At 42.5% G+C, this 26378-nt stretch overlaps 1 protein-coding gene across 1 annotated transcript in view; it reads right to left on the reverse strand.

Moving 5' to 3' along the window:
• The window catches only part of EPHB1 (EPH receptor B1), a 415980-nt gene that overhangs the window by 21644 nt on the left and 367958 nt on the right, over positions 1-26378 (reverse strand). The window contains exon 12 of the mRNA XM_037061235.1: positions 24467-24682. Coding sequence (XP_036917130.1) covers positions 24467-24682 — 216 coding nt within the window. The remainder of the gene's footprint in view (positions 1-24466; positions 24683-26378) is intronic.

Here is a 26378-nt window from a genome sequence, read left to right on the forward strand (position 1 = left end):
CAGCCTTCAGTTTTTTTCTCTTCCTCTTCATGCAATGTAAGTGCCTGACACTTCTAATAGGTATAGCAGGTATATTCCTCATTCGTGGTATAATTGTTGGTGCCTCCCTGATGTCCACTAGCCACGTCTCTAGTCTCTCTTCCTGCCCCCACCCTCCAACAGCTATTTAAAAATAATCATTCACCTTAAATAGCTTAAGCTTTTCTAGTCTCGTGAATTACACCTCCTTTTTGGCACGCTTTCTCCCTTGAACAATCCCGGCAGTTATAACTAAGTCACTTAACCACTCTGTCTTACTGTTTCCACCTGCCAATAAGGATAATAATGCTTAATTATCTCAGAAGGGCGGATGAGGAGCTGTTAGCTAATGCTGGTGGAGTGTGAGATGTGCAAGTGAGCCTGCTCCACCTGCCTCCCTGCAGGAGCCCTGGTCCCTGGCAGCAGTGAGAGGTGGCCAGGGAGGGGCAGCGCCTGCCCCAAAGACCAGCCAGGGAGGCCGCCAGCGCCTTCCTGTGTACCATCCCCATCGGTGACATACACCAGGTATGCTGAGGTTTGTTTTATGGACCCTGAGAGCTAAGGAGGAGAGGAGAGTGGCCACAGGTCCACATCTTATAACAGGTGCAGGGGCACTTGACTCCAGGTCCTTCCATTCCGAAGTCTATGCTGCCTTTTCCCTATAGTGGGTAACAAGAAAGAAGAAGGCAAGACAAAGGGAGACATGTGTCCCTGTGTGTGGAGGGCAGGTGGCATCTTTTCTCTCCCAAAGGAGAAGAAATACTTGGCTTCTGTTTTACTTTCACAGAACACAGAGCCCCAAATTCTCAAGCAAAGGTCCCATTACACTTGTGCCCCCAGACTGTCACCCCCAGACTGAGTACCAGTGAGTTTTGGGGTACAGAAAAGCCATGCGAGTCTGCCACATTTTTGGTGTTTGGAGAACATTTGTTGTGAGAGAAGAATATTAAGGTATGCCTCCAAGTGAAATGAGAGACAACATTCATTGGTTTCTTTTTAAAACAAAGCATCAACAAGCACAGTGTGAGTGAAGGCCTAAGTGAAGAAGACTGAAGGTAACGTGGTGTGTGTGTGTGGTGGGGCAGGGTGATGAGGACATGGGGAAACCCCACAAACTGTGACTGGAGTATAAACTGGCGAAAGGTTTGGGGAAATACAATTTTCACTAAAATTTAAAACATGCAATTCTTAACATTACCACAAGGGGCAGATGAACACCATGTGCCTCAGGACTTGATACCCTGAGAAGGATGCACTGGTCATTTAGGTAAATTTATGATGCATAATAGATGGGCCTGGGCCTGATCCTGAGGACAGATCAGACAAACCCAACATGAGAAAGCTTTCATTAAAAAGAGAGACATTGTTCTTTAAAAAGTTAATACCGCCCTGGCTGGTGTAGTTCAGTGGATTGAACACAGACCTGTGAAGCAAAGGGTTGCTGGTTCCGTTCCCAGTCACGGCACATGCCTGGGTTGCAGGCCAGGTCCCCAGTAGGGGACACATAAGAGGCAACCACACACTGATATTTCTCTCCCACTCTTTCTCCTTCCCTTCCCCTCTCTCTAGAAATAAATCTATAAAATATTTTTTAAAAGTTAATACCATTACACAAAAAACAAAAAATAGTCTGGAAATGTTCCAGGTTAAATGAGACTAAATTGATGTGGTAACAAAATGCAATAGCTAATCCTGGACTAGATCCTGTACTGGAAGGAAAAAGTGCTAAAAAACATTTTTGAATTAATTAAAATTAGAATAGAAACAGAAGATTAGATATGCTATTTTATCCATAGTAAATCACTGAAGTTGTTAGCTGTACTGTAGTTATAAGAGGATATCCTTATACTTAGGAGATATGGAAATCCACAGAGTATACGGGGATTAAGATCCATGATGTATGCAACATCTCCCAAGAATTTAGAAAAAATACTTGGGGTGGGAAGCAGGCAAATAATAAAGAAATGAGGTAAAATAACAACAATAGGTTAAGAATCTGGGCAAAGGTTATACGGATGTTATTTGTATCATTCCTATTTTTGAAACTTTTCATTGTTTGAAACTATTTTGAAAACTTTAAACGTGCAAATTCTTTGACCCAGCAAATTTTCTTCTTAAATTTCTTTTATAGAAATATCCGTACAAGTATACAGAAACATCTACCATATATAAGAATATTCACTGAAGCACTGTTTGAAATGATACATCAGAAGTCACCTAATGGCCATCCCCAAAGAGCTTGTTAAATAGCTTCTCCAGTTCATTCATACTAAGGATGCCTGAGGAAGAGCCTGGGAGACCCACAGGCAGCAGCAAAAGTCTCCAAAGACATGAAGTAAGGGACTAAGAGGGGAAAAGGTCATATTCATGATACATCATTAAGTAACGGAGCAAGTCAATGAACAGATGAGTACCATTTTTGAAGCCATAAAATTATATTGAAATAAACACACACACAATACTCAATAAAGCTGGGAAGGAAACACATCAAATTACCAAAGATGGTGACTTCTGGGAATTGGGAAGGTGGAGGCAGGTGGAGTATGTTTTACTTATCACGATAAACAGACCTTTATATTTTGATATAATAGAGCATTGCTTTTAAAGTCAAACCATAATAACTTTTTTATCTATGGCATTCTAGAAACTTCTTTAGGTCCCTTTCTTCAGATGGAATGACCTTTCTGGTTGGACCAATAAGCCCCTCTCTATCTGTCTGTTCTGGGATCAGGTATGAGGGGAGGGAATGCGAGGTTATAATGACTGAAGTCTGGGGAGTGGGGCTGGTGACAACAGTCACTAAGAGCCACAGGAAAGGGTCAGGTCTGGGTTGGAAGAGCAGAAACTGAGGGTCTCTTCCTCCCACTGTGGAGAATCCAGCTGCCTTGGAACAGTAATGTTGCTTCCTGGGTACACGGGCTCCTGCTCCATTTTAAACTGACTGTTCTCTTACTTGGTATAGCAGATCTCCAAAGACATGTTTGTCACTCATTAATTAATTTCCTATTCACTCCACAAAGAGTTACAGAGCAGCATGTGAAAGAAAGCTCAGGGACACTGTGATAAAAGAGGAAGCCAGCCCTGGCTGGTATAGCTCAGTGGATTGAGCGTGGGCCTGCAAACCACAGGATCGCGGTTCGATTCCCAGTCAAGGGTACATGCCTGGGTTGCAGGCCAGTTCCCAGTTCCCGGCAGGGGACGCACGAGAGGCAACCATACATTGATATTTCTCTCCCTCTCTCTTTCCCTTCCCCTCTAAAGATAAATAAATAAAATCTTTAAAAAAAGTTTAAAATTAAAAAAAAAGAGAGAGGAAGCCAAGCCACTAGGAGAGAAAAAGCTGGGTCGGGACAGAGGAGGGTGGCAGAGGCTTTGAGGAGCAGCTGAGCCATCTGGAGACGGGCGCTGATGAGAAACCAGGTGCAGACCAGGTGCAGGTGTTGAGAGTTTGGCGGCGGCTGGATCATGGGCCCAGCTGCCTGTAGTTGTTCCCAATCATTCATGCTTTTGGCCTTGGATTCTGTTGGCCTGCCTAGTCCTACCTACACTATGAACCCTTTCTTGGGATATGCTCGGAGACCCAGGTTGATTCAGACTTTAGCCAATGCTTATGCATGCTATTTGTCTCTTCCCCATTGATCTATTTTCTGACCTAATTTAGGATTTATATATTTTGCCACTTATTGGAAAACCAACTCTTGGAATTACTCCCGCATTCTCAGACCTGACTTTCCCCCAACCTGGTGGGTCTAGACACCTGGTGTTTGTCTCTCTGCTTGTCCTTCTTGGGCCCATGGGAACCCAGGGATGGATTACCACATGGGTGTCTCAGAGGCAGCCAGGTTCTTCACAGTAGGAAAGAGAGACCCCTCAGTTTCTGCTCCTCCAACCCTGAACTCGAGACTTTCCCAGGGGTCTCTTAGTGGATGTTATCACCAGTCCCACTCACTTCCTGATCTTGCCACAGCCTTGAAAGTCTGCCTAGAACTGTGGGGCCTGTGCTTCAGAATTTTCTGGAATTAGAAGCATCATGGAAAGATCTCGTGCTGAAGTCCAAAGACTTCCTCTTTTCAGAGGGTTCTGAACCCATTTTGGCTGGGCCTGGTGAACTCTAGGCCTCCACGCTACCCAAAATAACCAATTCCCATTTCTACCAGTCATGGTTTTCCAAGGCCTGGGAACCCATAGCCACTGTTTCCTAGAAACCCAACAGACTCAGTAGATAATCCCCAATCACAGGTCAGGAGATGCTCTGTAAAGTTCCCAAGATCAGTGGCCTCTGCACATGGTAAGCAGAAGCCTTGCCATTTGGCCATGTTGATGCTGGACTTTCTGTCTCCTATATCAGTACATCCCAAGCTCTATAGGAATTTTGCCTTTCTGGGCTCTCCAGGGCTAGATTTTACTCCCCATGTCAAAGGACAGGTGTGATTAGAGGGCAGGTGGAGGAGAGGGCATCCTGGCTCTGGAGTAGAACAGGCATGAGGGCACAGAAGCAGGGATCTGAAGTCCAGCAGAGCAGTGGGGCTGAAAGGGGCTTGTCTGCTTTCCTCTCATCGTGCTCTCCCCTCCCCTCTAGTAAATCACAGACTGTTTAAATCAGAGGTGTGGGCAGAGTGAATAGTGATTGAATAAGACCAGATCTGAGGAGCCATGGTATAAAACAGAAAAATGGTAACCCTGGAACATATGAGAATCTTAATGTTTTTGTCCAAAGGTTATTCCAAAACATTCCAGACAAAAATCAAACAGAATGATCTTCAGAATATTAATAGACTGAATTTCCAAGCAGGACAAAGAAACATTTTATTGGGTTATAGAACCATCCAAAATACTCCCTTGTCAATGACAAGTGCTGACACAGTGGCTAGAGTTGGAAAACATCATTTTGCAGCCATAGTGATACAGACTGGTTCAGAGAAGAGCCATCAATGGATGCGAAAAGCAGGGGAAAATTTTTGATGAAGAGCAGGATATTACACAGCCTATTTTCCCACAGGCTGCTTATCAGTTCTAGGAGAAAAGGGTATATAAAAGGTACATACTGTATGTAAATCTACATTGGAGAAGTGGACTAAACCTTGACCTGGTGATCAAAATTAATAACACTAACGAGGGGCAGATGGACATCATGTGTCTTGAGAGAGGATATCCTAGAAAAACACAACATCACTTATGTAGGATTACGACCAAGAATGTAGGACCTGCATCTAATAATGAGGCATACCAGGAAAGCCCAAAAGGAGGAATGTTCTATTATTGAAGAGGGGACTATGTTCTTTAATAATGTCAGTGCCATAAAAGACAGAGAAAGACAGTGGAAGTATTCCAGACTGAACAAGACTGAGGAGACGTGACAACTAAATGCAACGCCGATCCTAGCCTGCAGGTCCTGGAAGACATTAACTTGTAATGCAAAAATGGTTTCGACAAAAGTAAAAATCATATGCAGTTTTTAAAATTTTATTGGAATAAAAATGTTTTTTAAAATCTCCTTTTCAATCAGTCAGGTAACTAAAGAAGTCCTCAAACCAAACAATGGCATTATTCTTACAGAGAAGCCAGTGAGGAGAACTCAAAGACACCCCTACCATGGCTTCAAATGTAGACAGTAAATAAAATATAATATGGAGAAAACCCTGGTTTTGGAGTTCCTAAAATATAATAAAATTTCTCTGGAATCTTCTTTAAGGACCAACATGTATAAGGTTTGTAGAATTATTATAGGCCTTGAAAAAGTATGATTGGGGACAGAAATATTGACACATAAGATGACCTACTGTGATCACATTTGATGGCCTGTAGTCTGCAAATCCTGTACCCATCACAGCAAAACCCTTGTTTAGAAGCAAACCTTAGAAAAAGCTCACTATCTAAAGCAGAGGAGAGGCTGTGGGTGAAGTAGGGTGGTGGTCTGGAGCCCAGCTAGGTGTCCCCATCACCCCAGCAGTGCCCTGACCCTATTCCTACTAACTCCAGGACATGGAGAGGAAAGCCGTGGCCACATGGAGAGAGAAGCATTCTGGAGACTCACATCTGAGCACTGAACCCACATATTTTCCTTTCCTTTGATTCACATGTGTGTTCTAACAGGATTGTTGTAATTTTCATCTTTATCTCAAATGGTTAGGTCTACTGATGGTTCCACTATTTATTATACCTAAATGGAGTGTATGCTCCCTGAACGTGACTGAATGAACTTTAATTTCCTAATAGAGGCCCTTCTGTTATAATGTTGTATACACATTGCAAAAAGCCTCATATTCTGAAAATTTGCAGAATCACATATCAGAGCCTATGAGGGAAATTTACATTTGGAGAAGACCATTTAGAATGTAACGAAAACACAGCAATCCTAATAAAATTAGCAGCACAGGTAAATTACAACCTGCATTTGCACCAGTGCACCAGATTCTTTGCAGCCTAAACACTGCAGGTCCTACGGGGCATTCACATATCATGGAGATTAGTTCCACCAATGTTAAAAATCTGAGCCAGAGTATGGACTTCCCTGGGAAAGAATGAAAATGTAACATAAAGGAAAATGTTTTCATAGTTTCCTCATCTTTACTCTTAGTTTCACCAGATGACAGAGTGGAAATGCAGTGGTTTTGCAAACCACTAAATGGGCCACTAAAAGGTCTTTCTGTCAATGTTTGACCATTTTCTTAAGGTCTTCTCATTATGCTAAGGCTTTTTCTTTCATTGCAAGAAAGCTTGCCCTGATTGCTTCAAAACATAAATGCCCAGGAAAACATCCTATGAGAACCACAAGGCTTCCACAGTATGCTGACACCATTCCCCCACTGACCAATTGTGTATTGAGTGAGTTTGTACTGAAGAACATGCGCTGTCACAGAGCAGGCAATACCTATATTTCCATTCTCAAGAGGCACTTGCAGGGAGATGACAGCCATTGGACATTTATCAAGTGTCCACTAGGCACCGACTTCTCTGCTGGGCACTTAGATATTTAATATCATTCAATTTTTACAATTGTACTAAGAGATGGGTTCGTATCCCCACTTTGCAGATTAGAAAACTGAGGCTCATGAATTAACATGTTAATAGCAGAACAAGGGCTTAGCTTTTGGTGTCGTTGCCACACAAGTCTGAGCTCTTTACATTCCATTGTTTAAATTTTATATTAGGAGCCACTTGAATGAGTAATTCAAGGGAACTAGTCCTACCCGTTGCTAAGTATATTTAGCATGTCACATATTGTTGGAACTGATTCCGCACCCTCCCCCCCAAAACAGGTAAAATGTTTTACTAAGAGCTAGAATAATTTATTCTATTTAATCAGATTTTATAGTAACTTTTTATTACATTTTTACAGAACTTTAGAAGTTTAGTAAAGCACTTTCAAGACAATTTTTCCTTTGATTTTTACAATAATCATGTGATATAGCTTGAGTATAATATTAAACAGATAGTGGAACGGAGTTTCAAAGAGGTAAAGTAACTTACCCCAAGTTAATAATTGTCAGACTCAGGATTCAAACCATGTTTTCAGGCTCAAAATTCAGCCTCATCCTTATAATTGCTGAGAGAACCACCTTTGAAATTATCTACTGTGAAGTTCTGGGTATTGAATCTGTCGTTAGAGTTACTGAACCAAGTTATGCTACATGACTGGAAATGTGATAAAAACATTGAAAAATAAAGCAAGGAGAGAATGAGTTTAGTGTATTTGTCATTGAAGATAATGACTATTTGTAGGATAATGGGTATTAAAGGCCTATACAAATAAACAACCCCAAAATTGAATAATGCGTTTTAAATGATAGTGTCTATTTACTTATGAAAATAATTTTCTAATACTGAGAACTATTGTGGAATGCTAATCGTTATTTTTGATAATAAAACCATGGCATGTGCAACCGCATAAAGCATTTTAGGGGGAATATAAACTATCTTAAAGTGATAGTAAGGAATCATACTCCATCCTACCTACCCTCCCCCATTTCCTGACCAAATCTTTGACCTTCTAACTTCTCAGGGTAGCAAATCCAACTACAAAGCTATTTCATACCATTTTATTGGTGATGTTAGTTTAAAAGCACACGAACTCACACTGCTTGGCAATTTGGGGTGGGGTCTCCCTGGATTTTCTGCCATTCTTCATGCTCCCTGAAGTGGGCCAAATTCCTTTCCAAAGGAAAAGTTTTCAAAAACGACGGGGTCTCAAGTCAAGGTCTCATGACTTCTCTTGGCTAAGTGCTGGGCCAGAGCCCTGGGGTGTGTGCCCAAAATACACACCTCTAATAGGGAGTTAGTAAGAAAATATGCCTGCACTAAAGCAGGTACCTTTGTCCCATCTGGCATGGAGTAGCAAGATGTAAAGCTGCTGGATCAGCCCTGGGCACAACTGGGTTGTGGCTTCACATTTTTATAGAAAAATTCCAGATGATTAATAAATAGAGGTCAGTCTTGCTCTTGTCACCTGGGTCATCTCACCTCCCCTCTCCCTACTGCTCAGTTCCTTGGCCACAGAGAATAAAAGAATGAAGACCTGACAAATCACTTTGCAAAGATAGTTATTGCTGACCATGAAAAAAATAATCCTTCTCCAACAAAAGGAAGAGCTGGCTGTGAGGAGAGGCGAGCAGCTTGCAACTCATAAACTGAATCCATGGCTTTGAACTTTACGCCTCTTTTCTTTTTATCAAACACCCAGATGGCATGTATTCTCTAAGTGAGCAATATTAGCAGAAGTCTACATGGATCTTTTCACTGAGATTTTTCTTTTCCTGTTTCCTACTCTCTCACTTTCTCACAGGGAAAGGGTTTATTTGAATGCTTTTGTGGGAAGATTAAAATAAAACCTTCAGCTCAAATCCTCCCCACGTATCCCCCCACCCCCACCCCCCACCCATGCAGCTAGAGTACCTTCGGGTTGAGCCCTCAGCAGAGTGGCCTTTGATCAGTTATCCTTCTGGTCTTTCCCTTCCTCCCTCGCTGAGCTCTCTCTTCCCCTCTCCCCCTTACACTCTGCCTCCCTCTCCCTGTAAACTGTACCGCATGAGAGTTCCTTTGCTGCCTTCAGGTTTTTGAATTCAGCTCCCCCAGAGGAAGTGCAATATGCTCAGCCTTGATAGAGCTGGTTTTGAGCTTCTGGGATCTTTGTTAAATTGCTCTTGCTTCTGTATGCTCTGGGAGGGCTGGATCGAAGGGCCTGGTTTCCCTTTCTGGGATACACACTTTACCTTCTAGAGATTCTCTAGGCCCATAGGCATTTTTTTCATGTTTCTCATTCCCTCCTAGGGCACCTAGGCCAAGCCCTCCTGGAGGCCCCATTTGGCTGGGTACGAGGGACGGACACCTCCACCCCCTGTATCAACTTCCCTAACAATGCACAAGATTCCTGCAGAACTACAGGGAGGTTTGCAAAGACTCCCAGCATCTCAAAGCTGGTCAGGGCTTTCAAAACCTGAGCAGTCCCTTAATGTAACCTCTTGTGGTCATAGCTCTTTGAAAGCAATGCTCCTGCAAAGATGTCACCCAAGTGAACTAACCCAACAAAGTGTGGAGTCCACTGGGATGGCATCTTTGCAGGGGTATTGACTTGGAAGTGTTTTCTTTTAAAGTGTTTTCTTTGTTTTGTCTTGCTGTAGCCTTTCTTAAATTTTATGCAGTTGGATTACCTGGAATCCTAGGTATATTCCAGATGTCCATCCGAGACCTTCCATATTGTGTCTTCATCCTTCATGGTCTGACTGCCCACTCATTTCACATCCGCCCATTGATGGGTATGCAGCCAGTCAGCTGGACTCGTGGACTTGTGTGAGCTTGCTAGGGCTATTGTAGCACAGTACCATGAACTGCATGGCTCAATGCAAAAGAAGTTTATTGTCTCATATTCCGGATGTTGGACGACTGAAATCAATGTGTCAGCAGGGCCATACTCCCTCTGAAACTGGTAAGGGAGAATCCTTCTTTGCTTCTTCTAGTTTCTGGTGTTTTCAAGCAACCCTTCATGTTCCTTGGCTTGTAAATACATCAATCTAATATCTGCCTCTGTCATCACGTGGTCATCTCCCCCGTGTTTCTCTGTCTCACTTTCCCTTTCCTTATAAGGACACTAGTGATTGGTTTTAGGGGGGATCCGTGCACATCTAGTATGATCTCATCTTGATTACGTCTTCAAAGACACTATTTCCAAATAAGGGTCACATTCATCACAGGCACAGGGATTATGACATCAACATATCTACTGAATTGTGGGGAACACAATTCAACTGATAACAGGGCTCTTCTAGGGCAAACATACCATGATTTTATTGGCCTGCACACTCTTCTCACCACCAACCAAATCAGCTTGCTTCTACCCAGTGAGCACACCCACTATTTTGTGGCTTCTTTCATTTTAACCAGACTATTACTTCTTTCTGAAAACCCTCAGCCTCTGAGCCCTCATAACCTGACACATTTACCCACCCACCCACACATTCATCCTATTAACTCTTCCTGAGTACCTTTTATGTGTCCAGTTTTACCACTTAATTCATATCTAACCATCTGGGAATCTACTCTATCACCTCCTCTCACCTCAATTGAAAGCGCTCTCTCTTTACTTTAAGCTTATGGTTTCAGACTTTCATTTATTAAGCACCCAACCTGAAAAATAAGCCGGCATCTTAATAAATAATTTATAGATACTACTGCTAATCAACATAGTAAATATAAATAAAGTTTAATTTCTTACTCTAACAGAGGTCATCGCCTCTTGCACAAAATCATTGATCCTTGATTAATTGGTTCATTGACTTCCTGACTAACTCTCATCGGACTCTCAGTTGAGAAGGTGAAATCTGGCTTGCCATCCTCTGCTGGGGGACTTCCAACCAGGAACTCTCATCTTTCTTCACAGAGCTCCTCCCCTAGTCCCTGAGGGCTTGCATCTTATTTCTGGTTCTTTCTCTCTGCCTATGTTCTGGAGTTCATAGGTTGGAGCAAAGCTACTGTGGACCCACTTGGGCTACTCCCACAGTCCCTACACCTCGATGATGACTCACCCCTCCTCTTTCTGTCTACCAACACCCCGAGTGTTTAAGCACATGCTCCCCCAGCACTCTCCTCCCCTCCCGCTCTGCCTTCTTTGAGGAGGCAGAGTCTGTGTCCAGCTCTGGAACAGTTCCCAGGAGGTACGCATCATGCTCATCCCCTAATTAACTCCTTGCCACCTCTGGGTTTCAGCCCAGATATTGCTTCTTCGGAGTCCTTGAAAAATGGACTAATAATTGAAAAGTTAACTGCATAATTAGTCATTTAATGGCTACTCTCTCTTTTTTTTTTTTTTGCTAGGAAAGAAATGCAAGGAGCTCCTTTGCACATACTAGGTGCTCAATAGATGTGTTGGCATTCTGTTGTGCCTCAGCTAGTAGAGGCACTGCCCGCCCCAGGGTGGCCGCCCCCTGCCACATGATGCCAGGAGTGATGACAGGCATGTAGAAAACAGGTGCCCCCCACACACTAGGTTCAGAGTAGAGACATGTGCTCTCTGAGAAACCTGACCCTCACTTTGCTCCAGTTCTCAGGGCACGAGTGGGCTCAGACTCTGAAACCCCATCCTGATCTCACTCATGCTAATAATATACTGGCCTTACTAATAATAATCATGCTGAGTCTTTCTCAAAAGGGCATTTCAGTCAGGGCCTGATACCCCTAACTGAGCGCCTGGTGAGAAAGTGACCTAGAGAGACATAGTAGAGGAAGGAGGGGGCAGAACTGCCTGAAGAATTATTTGAAAAGCAGACCTTGGGATAGGTTTGAATTATTCCTCCCTCAACTTAATTAATGCTACAGAAGAATTTTCGGGGGACCAGGACTCGGGTGTCCTGGCTGCAATTAAAGGCTCTCCCCCTCTTTCCCTTGCTTGTCTTCATCCCTCTACACTTTCTCACTCACCTGAGAGATAGCCTGTTACCCAAGCTCAATGATTGAGAGAAGAGAGAGAAATCATAATTTGAAAATGGCCTCCTGAGGGAAACCCTGGATCAGAAAGGGAAGGAAAGCACGATTTATATGTAAAAACCATCAGGCACCGTGGGGAAGACATAAAGCTGGTCCTGGGGTCGTTGGACGGGAAGCCAGCCAACCTTTTCCATTCTGAAGGCTGGAGGTTCTAGACTGAGCTGAAACCTCTCAGATACAGGGCTCAACCTACTCAGCAGCAACTTCTTGAAGTGGACCTGCCAAGTGCAGACTGAACAGCTTTGCCCTGAAGGTTACAGGAAGGATTCCCCTTGAGACAGTTTCCTGCTTTCTTTGCAACTTTCAAGTACTAAGTACCTTATAAGAGAAAACATCTACAAACAGTTTAATAGCAGTTGAATTCACTTCTCAGTGGGGATGAAAGGAAGAAGCCCAGCCATTACCCTGTACTGACTCAAGGTTTGTGCCCACATGTGTCTGTTTCTGGGAAGCCTGTGTATGTGTATGTGTGTGGATGTATTTCTCTGTGTGTCCCTGCTTATGTGGGTATACTGCACTGTATACATGCATGTGCTGTGTGTGTATCGCTGAAGGCAACTACCTACTAAAGGCTTTGGAGAAAGTTGACAGAGCCTTCCTGTCCACAAAAGTTCTCTGAACTAGTCTGCCCCCCAAACCCCCAAAGGCTGTACCTAGCATTGCTGGTGGAACAGGAAGTCTGGGCAGCCTAGACAGGAAATGGCTGTGCTCTGCCATCTCCCAGCTCTGCCCTGGATCCCCTGCTCTTTCAGGGAACAATGGTGCAGGTCTGCTACTCCTCCCCAAGGGGGTATCTGACTGTAGCACCCATTTCTCCCACATAGGTCTGGCTCAGGACTGGGCATGAGGAAAGGGAGGGGCCCCTAAGGCTAGCACTTTGACTCTCTCCACCTTTTCTCCGTGGCTCCTGTTCTTTGAAAGACTCCCAGGAAAGTTCACTGGAGAGAAAAGAACTCTGCATCCCAGACACAGGTGACCCCCTTAGACAACCTGAAATACATTTTCTTAAGGCTTATTTACTTAGAAAACATGGGGACTAAACACATGTGATGCAAGAAATCCTCTGTGAGCTTAAACCCCAGTCTACTGGGCAACCAGTTCACTGATAACCGTGACAGTGAAAATGACTGAGATGTTCCTTTGCACGTTTTTGATGCTATGGTGTAGAAGAATCTCAAGACTGAGGGTGTCCCCAGCACAGAGCCCACACCCACATCTGTCTCCAGGCCTCTGGTCACCTGCCTGCTCAGTCAGAGGTGAGGCTGGGCCAGAGGCGTGGGGGCTCCGGGTCGTGCAAAGCATGCTGCTCACACACCCTGGGCTTGGGAAAAGGAGGCGTGCGTCGTCAGATGACAGGAATTACACTTGCTTGACAGGATAGAGACTGAGTGTCAGGCTTACTCTGATATTTGAAAAACAAGGTAATTGGCATTTTCTCACAATGCAAGTTGGGGAAGTAGATATATGCCCCCTAACGCAGTTTCAATGCAGCAGTCCTCCAAGTGAGGTCCAGGACTAGTCATCGCGGCGTTATCATGGTGTTTGTCTGAAATGCACCTTCCTGGGCTCAGCCTCAGACCTATGTGTATGTGAGACCCTAATAACGAGTTAATCAGAGATGTGGCACCTTTCCTAGTATGTGTGTGCCTGTTTTTTCCTCTTGATAACAGGAGACAAAGGCTGAGAACTGGTCTTTGATACAAGCATGGTATAATGGACTGAATGCTCTTGTCCTCCCAAAATTTATATACTGAATCCCTAAGCCCCAGTGTGACAGCATTCGGAGGTAGGATCTTTAAGATGTAATTAGGTTCAGATGAGGTCATGAGGGTGACACCCTCATGATGGATTAGTGTCCTCATAGGAAGAAGAAGAGAGACCAGAGCTCTCTTTCTCTCTCTGCCTTGTGAGGACACAGTGAGGAGGCAGCCGTCTGTAATCCACTAAAAAGGTTCTCACTGGACACTAAATCTGTCAGCACCTTGATCTTGGACTGTTTGGTCTCCATAATCGTGACAAATAAATCTTCTGTTTGAGTCCCCCAGTCTTTGGTGTTTTGTTTTAGCTGCCTGAGTAAACTAAGACACAAGGGAACGCTAATCTGAACACCCATACCGGTATTCAGAAACATACCTGCCAAAAAGAAATTGTGTAAATTGTACAGGTGTCAGAGCCCAGTCTGCCTTATTTTTCTCTCCCTCCTAAAGGACGGGAGTGTTAAGGGCACTTTAGACCTGCTCCCTAGTTTAGTGAGTGTATTCCAATCACAAGAAAGCACAAAGGAACAACTTTGATCTGTTCGTTGTTCTAGGAGCCTGGTGGGAAGGCAATGCTCCTGGAGCTGGAAAGGGTGATTTAAAACAGAGAGAAGAGACCCGGGCAGAAGTATGGTGGAGAAGATAGAATGAGCGATGAAGCCTGAAAGCCCACTAGGAAAGACTAGAAAACTTTCATAGCTATTAATGATGTCTATACTTATTAAGTAAAACAAGATGTACTAGGAGATGATGGTGCTAAAAAAAAACCCTGCATAAACCAGAGGCATTAACGTGGCTTAGAGCATTTTTAAGAACTGTTTTATGGAACAGTTCATTGAGGACAATAAGCTGAGGTTCCTCTTTTGGTTGGAGCAATGTGCTTCTAACAAATCTCCAACAAATAACAAAATATTATACAAGAGAAGAGAAAGGAAAAGAAAAAAACGAAAGGAAAGAAAATAAAGAAAAAACTACCTGAGGATTCCAGAAACTGAGCAGCAAGAGATCAGTTTTACCTTCCACAGTTTTTCCCAAGGGGCCATTTCTCTAAGTCTGTCCTTTGGTTAAAACTCTGATTAAAAAACCCATCCTTTTTTCTGGCTAGAGGAACCAAGAGAAGGAGTCCAGGATAATTAGAGCTTCTGCAGAGCAGGGGGAGAATTCCTGGAAACAAGAGAGCCAGGGAAAGGAAGTCTCATATTCTAGGTATAAGCTTTTCCAAATCCTCTGGCTGATCCTTGAACCAGGCATGTATAATGCAGACTGACAACCACAGAACCTGTTGGAGAGGTTGTGGGGAAAAGGAGACCCTAGTTCACTGTTGGTGGGATTGCATACTGGTACAACCATTACAGAAAACAGTATGGAATTTTCTAAGAAAACTAGAGATGGACCTGCCTTTTGACCCAGCAATTCCACTGTTAGGAATATATCCTAAGAATCCTGAAACACCAATCCAAAAGAACCTATGCACACCAATGTTCATAGCAGCACAATTTACAATAGCCAAGAGTTGGAAGCAACCTAGGTACCCATCAGTAAATGAATGGATCCAAAAACTATGGTACATTTACACAATGGAATTCTATGCAGCAGAAAGAAAGATGGAGCTACTACCCTTTGCAACAGCATGGATGGAACTGGAAAGCATTATGCTGAGTGAAATAAGCCAGCCAGTGAAAGACAAATACCATATGATCTCACCTTTAACAGGAAGCTAAACAACAAAACAAACAAGCAAGCAAAATATAATCAAAGACACTGAAATTCAGAACAGGCTGACAGGGTCCAGAAGGGAGAGGGGAAAGAATTTCAGGGGAAAAAGGGAAGGATTCACAGGAACAAGTATAAAGGACACATGGACAAAAACTAAGGTGGGGGGAGGAATGGGAGGGAGGTGGAGAACACTGGGGTCGGGGGCTGGGATGGGAGTAAAAGACAGAAAACTGTACTTGAACAATAATTAAATAAAGTAAAAAAACAAAAACAAAAACAAAAAACCCCCACAGAACCTGAAATTATGAACTGTTGTCCACTGTAGACAGGACACAGTCTGCAGGTTGAGTCTAACTAACCAAGTCACCTTCCTGCTAAATCAAAACACCAACACTGTTGATCAGTGTTAACAGCCTACAGTCTCTACATCATGATGTTCATAATACAAGACTACTAGACATGAAGGACCAGGGAAATGTGATCCACTTTTATGGGGTTAAGAAGATGTCAAACCAGGATGACCCAAACTTTAAAGCAGATAATATTATACTTATGCTTTATGAGAGAAACAAACATATGTTCATGATAAATAGAAAGATAAGGTATCTCAACTGAGAATTAGAAAGTATAAAATAAAAACTACTAAGATATTATAGGGCCAAAAAGTCACTAGAGGGACTTTTTTTTTTGTATAAGAGAATGGCAAATGAAATAATCAATGAACTTAAAGGTAGATCGGAGAAAGAGAAAAACTGGGGAAAATAATAAACAGAGCCTTGGAAACCTGTGGGACAATTTCCCAAGTTCTACATGTAGGTAATCATAGCCCCAGAAGAGGAAAAGGGACTGGAGATAATATTTGAAGAATTGTGGCTGAAAATGCCCCAAGTAATAGTGGGACATAAACTTACTGTTTATGTCTCATAAATAGTGAGATATAATCCCCTAAAAAGGTTAGATACTCTAAAATGGGATAGATTTGGGGAGAAAAGTATGTCCAGGAACATCATAGTCAAGCCGAAAAACAAAGATAATGAGAGATATTGAGAGATACCAGAGGAAAGTCACAGTACATACACAGCAGAGCAATGATTTGAACAATCATGGGATTTCTTACCAGAAACCAAGACAATCAGAAGATAATGGAACAATGTAAAACAAGACAACCAGAAGACAGTGAAACAAGGTCTTTAAAGTGCTGAAAGAGAAAAACCGATTAACCTGGAATTATATATCCAGCAAAAAATTTCTTGCAGGAATGAATGCAAAATGTAGACATTTCTCTGATAAAGGAAAACTAAAGGAATTTAATGCCAGAAGGTCTGCGTTACAAGACATGTAAAAGAAGTTCTTCAGACCAAAGGAATGATACCAGAAGGAAGCTTGGAGTATCAGAAATGAAGGAAGAGCAAGAGAAATGGAAACTATTCTGAGTTAATATAAAATATTTTACTCAGCATCTGAAAGGTACATGTGACTGTTCAAAGGAAAAATTGTAAGATTGTCTTGTGGTGCTTTCAATGTCGGTAGATGTAATGCATATGATAATTATTATGTGAAGGGCAGCAGAGATGGGGGTGGTAAATGGACCCATGTGTTTTGATTATATTGTTGTTTTTACAATGTACGTAATATGGTAGGTACAATATTAACTCTAAGTGAACTGTGAAAAATTAAAAAATATATATACATGTAGATTTTAGAGTAACCATGAAAAAATGTAAAGATAGAGCTGAAAACCAATATATAGATAAAAGTTAGTAACTAGCCCCGCTCTGCCTGAAAATAGGGTGGGGGAGGTGCCATATTGCCTGGCCTCTGTGAGAATCACTCAAAGGTCAGCAGAGTCAGTTGGCAAAGACATCAGCTGACTTGGATTCTAAAGACAATATTTTGCAGGACCTTTGGGAGAAAAGCGGGGGAAAGAAAGACAGAGAAACAGCCTTTCTGGGACATCGCAAATAACTGTAGTTGGGCAGGGGGCCATCACGCTGTGGGGCCACAGAGGGAGCCACAGCGCCCTGGGCACTGGACTCGAAGCCGAGAGACCTGGACTAAAGGACCAAAGCTGCACTGACAAGCTAGGTGACCTCGGGTAACTCCTCGTTTGACCACTCTGGGCCTCAGGTCCTCCATTTGAAAATAAGGCGGGTAAGATTTAAAGTAAATCCTCAGTAATTGCTTCTCTGGAGGAAAGGAACAATTGGGTTTCCATGCCCCCTCCTTTTGTATTGGTGAACGTCAAGCTCGTACGCTCAGAATGAGGCCCTTTGCTCTCTCTACTCTCTTCCAAGTCACTACTTTTATACACTCTGTTTTAATTCTTTTCTTTATTTCTTTTCTTTAATTCTTTTCTTTAGGAGCCAATGACTCCTAAATATACATCTTCATTTGGACTTCTCCATGCTTCAGAGACATATATTTATCAGCTCTACTTAGATATCCTACCAACATAAAAATAGAAATGTTCTAAACAAGTCTTTCAAAATGTGACAGGTATAAAAATTGCCTGGAGCCCTGGCTGGTGTAGCTCAGTGGATTGAGCACGGGCCTGCGAACCAAAGGATCACGGTTTGATTCCCCATCAGGGCACTCGCCTGGGTTGCAGGCTAGTTCCCAGCAGGGGACGCATGAGAGGCAACCATACATTGATATTTCTCTTCCTCTCTCCTTCCCTTCCCCTCTAAAGATAAATAAATAAAATAAAATTAATAAGTTTATTTTAAAAATTTCCTGGAAGATTTTGGTAACAATGCAAAGGTGCAGATCCCACTCTATTTCAATGAGCCTATGTGCTCCTTATCAGCTCTCTAGGCAAATCTGATACCCATCGGAGTCTGAGAAACACACTCTAAACCAAACCTACAATCCATTCCCAACCCTTCTGCCCCTCTAAGCAGTTCCTTCCCAGATCCCCACTCTCAGAGCATGGCACCCACCTCCACGTAGAGGCACAGGTCAGGCACCGGATACCATCCTCAGACTTCCATCACCTTCACTTCTAAGCATCATTTTCTGTCAAGTCCTTTGCATGTTACTCCCCTAATCCCCCTGAGCTTCATTGACCTGCACTGTCCCACGGCCTCCTGATGCCTCTTCTTGTTTCTACTCTCACCTCTCCCTCACACCCATCTTCCAAACTGCAGCCAGGGTAAGTTCTTGTGCCATACATAAGTTTTAAAAATAGTTTATATATACATACACATGTACATATGTGTATATATGTGTGTATGCATATATAATGACAGTTTCAAATTTATAGAAAAGCTGCAAGAATACCACAAAGAATGTCTATACACTCTTTGCCCAGATAACTCATTCCAACTCTCAACAACTGTCCCAGGAATGGCCACTTAATCCCTGGGTAGTTATAGAACCTTCCTGTCCCCTTCCATCTGGAACAAATGTCCAGTCTCCTTGACTTTCATGACCTTGGAATCTTTAAAAATCATAGGCCAGGTGTTCAATAGAATGTACCTCAATTTTAGTTAATCTGATATTTCCTCATGATGAGACCCAGGTTAGAACATGTTGAACAGAGGATCTCAAATGTCATGTTCTTTTCATTGTGTCCTACGAAGCACCGCTCAAAGTCTACTTGTCCTGTTGCCAGAGTGAAATTTATTTACTTGATTCAGACGGTGTTGCCAAGTTCCTTTGTAAAGTTACTTTCTCTCCTTTTATAATAAATATTTTGGGGGGAGAACACTATGTAAAATCCTGTTTGCCTTCTGAATTTCATCCTAAGTTGTAGCATCCATTGATATTTCTTAACATAATCTGATGGACACCAAATAAGAATTTTCTGATAATATAATTTTTCTAGGATTGAGAAAGCTTTCTCTTCTATTAATTTACTTGTTGATTATCTTCCTATTAGTGTGGATGACATAGTTCTTACCTTATTTAATAGGTTATAAACTGATACTATCATTATGTATTTTGAGCCTCAAATTATCCCATGTTTGGACATTAATAGGCCCTTCAAGCTGGACATTGCTCTTTAGATATGTCCCCATCATTCTTTGGGTATTTTCTTGCTTTCTGGAACAAAAAGATTTGCCAGGTTATTTTGTACTTTCTCCACCAGTGCCTAGAAAAGGCCATCTCTCTAATGAGTCTTGGTTGCTTTTAGTGTAAGAGTATCTAGAATCCCAGACACCTGAGAGCCAGGTGCTCTTTGCTTCCTGAGTGTCACTGTTTTGAGGCATTCTCATCCTATATTTATCTCTCTCTTCTTTACATGTTGAAAACCGTAAGTTCATACCAATACCTCCAATTGCAATCCAGCGCCACACAATTCATTCCAGCTTTCGTGCTTTCCACACGTGTACATTACCTCCACTGTATTTATCAATGTCCCTGTATATAGCTGCTTTTCCAATATTGCTGAGCTGCCAGCCCCCCTCCCACACAGGTCTCGACCCCTGCTGGGGCTTGCCTCCCTTTCTCAGAACATTTACTTGGATTGGCCCTGCCAAATCATTTATTGGTGAAAAAAAAAGAAAGGCAAGAAAGTATTTTTTGGTTTGTCTTTAAAGAAAGGAAGGGAAGAGATTAGAAAGAAAAGGCAAGAGAAAAGCCAGGTTGTTTTTCTGAAATGAAATTCCATCACCTTTGGGTTGTATGTGCACCTGAGCGTGTGTGCACACCCACAGAGCCCTTAAATGGCTTCCATTGCCCTCAGGCTGCAGATTTCAGCACAGAGGTCTAGGAGGCCCTGGGGTTGCAACTGCTGCTGACCACCTTGGTCACTTTCCCCCTCTTTCTCCAAATGCCAAGTTAAAGGGTATTCCCTCAGTTGCTGGAGTGGACAGTTGCTCTAAAAGTCCACTTCCCTCCTTGCCACAGGTTCTTTGTACACACTGTTTGTGTCTTGTTACTGCTCTACCCACCCCATCACTCAGGCAACTTACTGCTAAAATCTCTGTTGCAGCAGCATCTTTGCCTCCGGAAGCCCTCCTTAATTCCCTTAGACACAGTCTATTTTGTTACGTATTGTTTTATTCACACTCTCACAGAACACCCTGGTTCTTATCTCCACTGGTAATAATGAGCTTATTTATATACATCTGTTTAATATGCTCTTTCCTCATTAAATTGTGATGTGAACATAGTAACTATGTCTCCTTTGATCATTAGTGTGCCCCTAGCCCTAGCTCAGTATTGGTACATAGTAGATGCTCAAAAATATTTTTTTCATGTAAGTAATTTGCACTTTTAAAAACATAAATTGTTTAATCAGCAAACATGAAAATTTTCTTTATTTTACATAAAAGACAAACTGTGGAGGAATAATATGATACACATGGGCAGGCAGGTGAACTGAGAAAGCTCTCAGATCTAGGGCTATATAAGCTTTATCATTTAGAAGAAACACAAAAATCATAACAAATGATTCAAATAATATATATAGGAAAATAATGTGGGGAGTTTTTACCTAAGAAAATTTTAATATAAGGCATATACAAATTGCATCTCTGGTTCACATCATTACATAGGTGATTCAGGGTCGTTGAAATATTAGTTCTTCCAAAGGTAGAACAGAATTCCATTTAAAATTCAAAGGTTAGTGTATATGTATGTGTGCATGTTTTAAAATTGGTGAAATGATTTTGAATTTCACAAGAAACAAAATGTATTTGAGAAGAGCCAAGAAAGTTTTCTTAAAAAGAAGAATGAAGGATACCTTACTTTACCCAAATAGTAAAACTCTTGCTAAAATTATTAAAATCAGAACTAAACAGATTATAAAACTCTTTCTGAAGTTAATAATCAGAACAATATGATTGGGCACAAGAATCAATAAATAGATCAATGGAGAAGAATTAAAAGTCAAAGGATAGTTCATATAACAAACTTGTATGACAAAGATGGCATGTGATTCAATAAAAATGGATAATGTATATAACATGTGGTACTGGCATAATCATCTATTCATCTGGATAAAAACAGGGTAATATTTGTCATGATACATATTCAAAAAAGAAATTTGAGAATAGCACTTGCATCTGTCAACAAGAGAATGGATAAATGAGCAATGTAATACTACAATAAACAGGAACAAGTCAGTGCTACACATGATATGAACGGATCTCACACACAGAATGCCAAGGTAAAGCAGCCAGACACAAAGCACATATGCAACGTGATTCCACTTACGTGAAGTTCTAGAACAGCAGAGCAAACCTACGGCTGAAACGAAAACCAGAACAATGGTTGTGGTTTTTGGTTCAGCCACAACCACTGTTCACACCCTCTGGGTGTGGGGTTGGGGTGGGAAGTGACTGGGAAGGGACAAAAGGTAACTTCCCGGTGTGAACCAATATTCTGAATATTGATGGGAGTTTGTATTTCTGAGTCATGGGTATTTGTTGAAACTCTAAATGTACACTTAATATTCATGTATTTTCATATATGAAAAATTTACCTTAAGCAAAATAAAAACTATAAACAAATACTTTAGTTAAAGACATGTGCGGGGAAGTGGTTAGGGGTGATATGTACTGATAAGTCTGCAACTTATCTGGAAATGCACAAACAAAATAGGGTGGAGTAATAAATGGACAGTAACTCTAGAATCTAGGTGGTAGGAAATGGCTGTCCTCTGCAAGATTTTATCATGTCTTCTGCATGCTTGAAAATTTTCAAAATAAAATCTTGAGGAGAATAAATAAACTTCAGGAATATTAAATATTTAAACATAGAACAACCCCCCAATAATATAGGAAACTTTAAAAAGCATATTATAAACTTGGAGTAAAGAGAACTTTTAAAACAAAGCAGAAAATCCAAGAAGACACAGAGGAAAAAACAGATCTGGACTACATGAATATTGACTACTTTTAGAAGCAAAAAGATATAAAAAATATCAAACAATTAACAGATGGGGAGGGGAAACTGATTGTATCATACATGGCAGATAAAAGATTAACATCCCTACTATGAAAACACTTGTAAATTTCTACAACACCAATAAATATCCCTGGCCACTTAGCTCAGCTGGTTAGTGCACCATCCTCATATGCCAAGATTGCAGGTTCAATCCCTGGTCAAGGCACATACAAGAATTGACCAGTGAATACATAAACAAGTGAAACAAGAAACTGATGTTTCTTTCATTCTCTACTTTCCTCTCTCTCAAATCAATAATTAAAAATGAAAAAAAGCAAATAACCCAATAGAAAAGTAGGTAAAAGTAGGTATAGATAATTAACAGCAGAAGAAACACGAGTGCCAATAACTATGTGAGAAGGCATTGATATCTCCAGCAGTCAGGTAAAAATGCAAACTAAGATGAGGCATCATTTTTCATCTTTGGATTGGCAACTTTTTAAAGACAAATACCATATGATCTCACCTTTAACAGGAAGCTAAACAACAAAACAAACAAGCAAGCAAAATATAACCAAAGACACTGAAATAGAGAACAGGGGGACAGTGACCAGAGGGGAGAGGGGAGGGAATTTCAGGGGAAAAAGGGGAAGGATTTACAGGAACTAGTATAAAGGACACATGGACAACAACTAAGGGGGGTGGAAATGGGAGGGAGGTGGGGAGCACTGGGGGGGTGGGCTGGGATGGGAGCAAAAGACAGAAAACTGTACTTGAACAATAATTAAATAAAAAATAATAAATAACAATAAAAAATACATAAAGATTGATCCCCTCCAGTGCTGGTAAAGATGCTGGAAAGGCACCACACACTCCTGGTGGGGTGTGATGTTTACAAACGCAAGACACAGAATAATAGACATAACATGATTCCACTTTTATAAAATAAAAATTTTTGCATTTTTGAACAAAGAGAAAAATGTAAAAGTGTTAAAATGGATGCTTCAGGACAGGGATTGGTAAACAAACTACAGCCTGAGTGACAAATCTGGCTGGTTACCTGGCTCTTTACAAATGTCTGAGCTAAGAATGGTGTTTTTACCTGTTTAAAGAGTTACATTTTAAACAGCTGTGTAATTTTCTGCATAATGGCCTCACTTTGCCTCTTGGCCAGCAAAGCTTAAAATATTTACTCTCTGGCCTTTTAGTTTACTGGCCCCTGTTTCAGGGCAATGTAGATTCTTGGGCATCCTTTTCCTGTTATTTCTCTGTGTTGTTTTCATTTTTATAATAATAATAACTTGGCAAATTTAAAGAACACAGCTGGATTGGTAGGGGGGTGCTGCTGGGAATGGACATAAGAAGATGAGGAAACCAAGGGGACGCGCTGGAAGCTACTGTAACAGTCCAGGGGAAAGAGAACGGTACTTGGGAGCAGAGAGACGAAAACAAAGGGACAGCTTTCACAAGCAGCTGTAGGAGCTGCGGAGGGATCGAACAAGGATGATGAGACATACAGAAAAATCAAGGTTGACTCCAAGGTTTCAGTCACTGGTTGTGGTGCAACCACTGAGCTGGAGAGAGTGAGGAAGGGAAACCTGAGCGTCAGTCAAGTGCTCTATGTTGGACCTGCGAAAGTTAACTGGGCAGAGAGACATAGATGGTTAGAGCTGCCCGGGATGCAGGTGGGGAGGCAGAGCAGGCAAAGCAAATTTAAGAGAACTCATCCTGTGACCATACTTAAAGCTGTCTGGGAGCAACGGAAAAGGAGAAGAGAAGGGAACCAAGTTCTACCTGGTGACACAGTGTCAACCCAACAAGAGCCTGTTTCCTGCTGACAGATGTCTCTGATGCCACTGTCCAACTGTTTGGATTCCCCAAAATCATCTTTTCCAAACATCCTCTTCCCATTGGCTAAGAAACACCACGGCTTCAGAGTAGACACTGACCCTTCCTCACAGCCTGTGTCCAAATGTTTGCCTGGACAGCCAGCTGCTATTATTTCTCCCAGATGGAGATTTCTCCCGCTACCTGGCTCCCCCAGTAGAGAGGTGAGTTCAGGTCCCAATCCCTCTGACTATGGCTCTTCCCTGGGTCCGCAGATATGTTTCAGCCACCTTTTTCTCAGGCCATGCTTTCACCCGAGTATACCAAGAAGGACTCACCAAGGAGCTAGTGTAGGTGGGGTCTGAGGTGTCATCCTGGAGGTAGCGGGAAAGGCCAAAGTCAGACACCTTGCAGACCAGGTTACTATTGACCAGAATGTTCCTAGCAGCCAGGTCCCGGTGCACGTAGTTCATCTCGGCCAGGTACTTCATGCCAGCAGCAATGCCCCTGAGCATCCCCACCAGCTGGATCACCGTGAACTGTCCATCATTTTGCTGTAATAAGACACAAGGGGCATCGGGATCAAGATGCGCTTCAGTGGTTAAACAAAAGCTGAAGTGCCACAGCCCTGCCGCCTGTCAGCCTCTCAGTGCTGGGCGGACGCTCACTGCCCCCTCCCTCCCCCACTTCTATCCTCCTCTCTCTCCTTGAATGTTCTGCTCTCTTCCCCTTGCCAAGCCCTGTCAATTTCATCTCCAAATTACATCGCAAACCCATCTACTCCTCTCCATCTCCACTGCCACCAAGCTAACCAAGCCATTGTTATCCATCACCTATAACAGCCACCGTGCACTGTGCATCCATTCTCTACCCTGGAGCTAGAGCCATCTTTGTAAGACATAAATCAGGGCATGTCACTCTCTGGCTTAAAACTCTCTAATAGCTTCCCATTGTGTTAAGGTGAAGCACCAAACTCCTCAGCATAGCCCACAAGACCCCCATGGGATCAGCCAGTGCCTCACCTTATGCCAGTGTATCCCTCATGCCTGTGTTACAGCTACAGTGGCTGCTGACCTTTCTATCTTTTTCCAAGCCAGGCTCTTCCTGCCTTAGGTCCCTTACACATGCCATTCCCTCTGCTTCCCCCGCCCCCCCCATCAACACCTACCTGCCTTTCATGTTTCTCCAGAGAGGGTGTCTCTGTAACTAGTCCCCTTCCTCAAATATATTTAGTACTTTCTTACCATCTTTCAGGGAATCCTCTTTTCTTCTTAGCAAATGTCACAATTTTAGTTTGTGTGTATGTATGTGTGTCTATCTCTGCTGCTTGACTCTAAGCAATGTGAGCATTAGAACCCTCCCTCTTGTGGTCACCACTGTAACAGAGAGCTTTAATGTAATAGGTAGACAAAGCCCAATAAACATGTGCCGAATGAATGACTGGTACATCACTCCCTGTTTCCACAATTAAATGTTAAGGCATCTCCCTTGGGTACTACCAGGCTCTTACCCTGACACTGGAATAACCATACCAGCCTCACAGGGATTGCTGGGCGGAAGTGCACACACAGTGCCTGGCGCGTGGACCCCTTCCTGCTGAACGAGAGCTGTTGCTGCTCCTCCTCATGCCAACCGTCAGTGCTGTCCTCTCTCCAATCATCAGTGGGATCAGTTTCTTGGGTGGATGCCCTCCTCAGTGGTTAGATGGCATTTCTTCAGTGAGTGAATCTGTGCCATCCTCCTGTCTCCCCAAAGCCCCTTGGTCTTAGCTCTGCACACACTGGTTAAATAAACGAACCCTGGGCCACATTGCTAAGAATACATTTTCCCATCTAGTCCAGCCACAGCTGTTCCCCAAAGGACTGTGAGTTGTATTCTGTAAGTAGAGCATGGCTCAGGCATCAAAATGCTTCAACGGAGGGAGAGGTGGAAGAAGACAGACCCCCAGGGTCCAGTCTAGTCCCCTGAACACGGGCCCTAAGCAAGGCAGTCATGCCTTCTGCCCCAGTGTCCTCATGTGAAATGCAGGAAGCGTAAACAGTGAGAAGCTCCCATTTATTGAGCACGTACCATATGTGAGGCGGTAGACAAACTGCTCACATGCATTACCTCACTTAAATATGTGTGGGACACACCACTCACACACAAGCTCCTGCAAAAGCATTTTCTATGCAAGAATAAGTATGAAAAAGTAAAAGAGCTCTTTTAAAACTACCCTGTTGATTAGAGAGGAAACCCCAACCATCGAAA

Source organism: Sturnira hondurensis, unplaced genomic scaffold (assembly GCF_014824575.4).
Source record: "Sturnira hondurensis isolate 20B ecotype Veracruz unplaced genomic scaffold, ASM1482457v3 Scaffold0013299, whole genome shotgun sequence".
Taxonomy (NCBI): Eukaryota; Metazoa; Chordata; class Mammalia; order Chiroptera; family Phyllostomidae; genus Sturnira; species Sturnira hondurensis.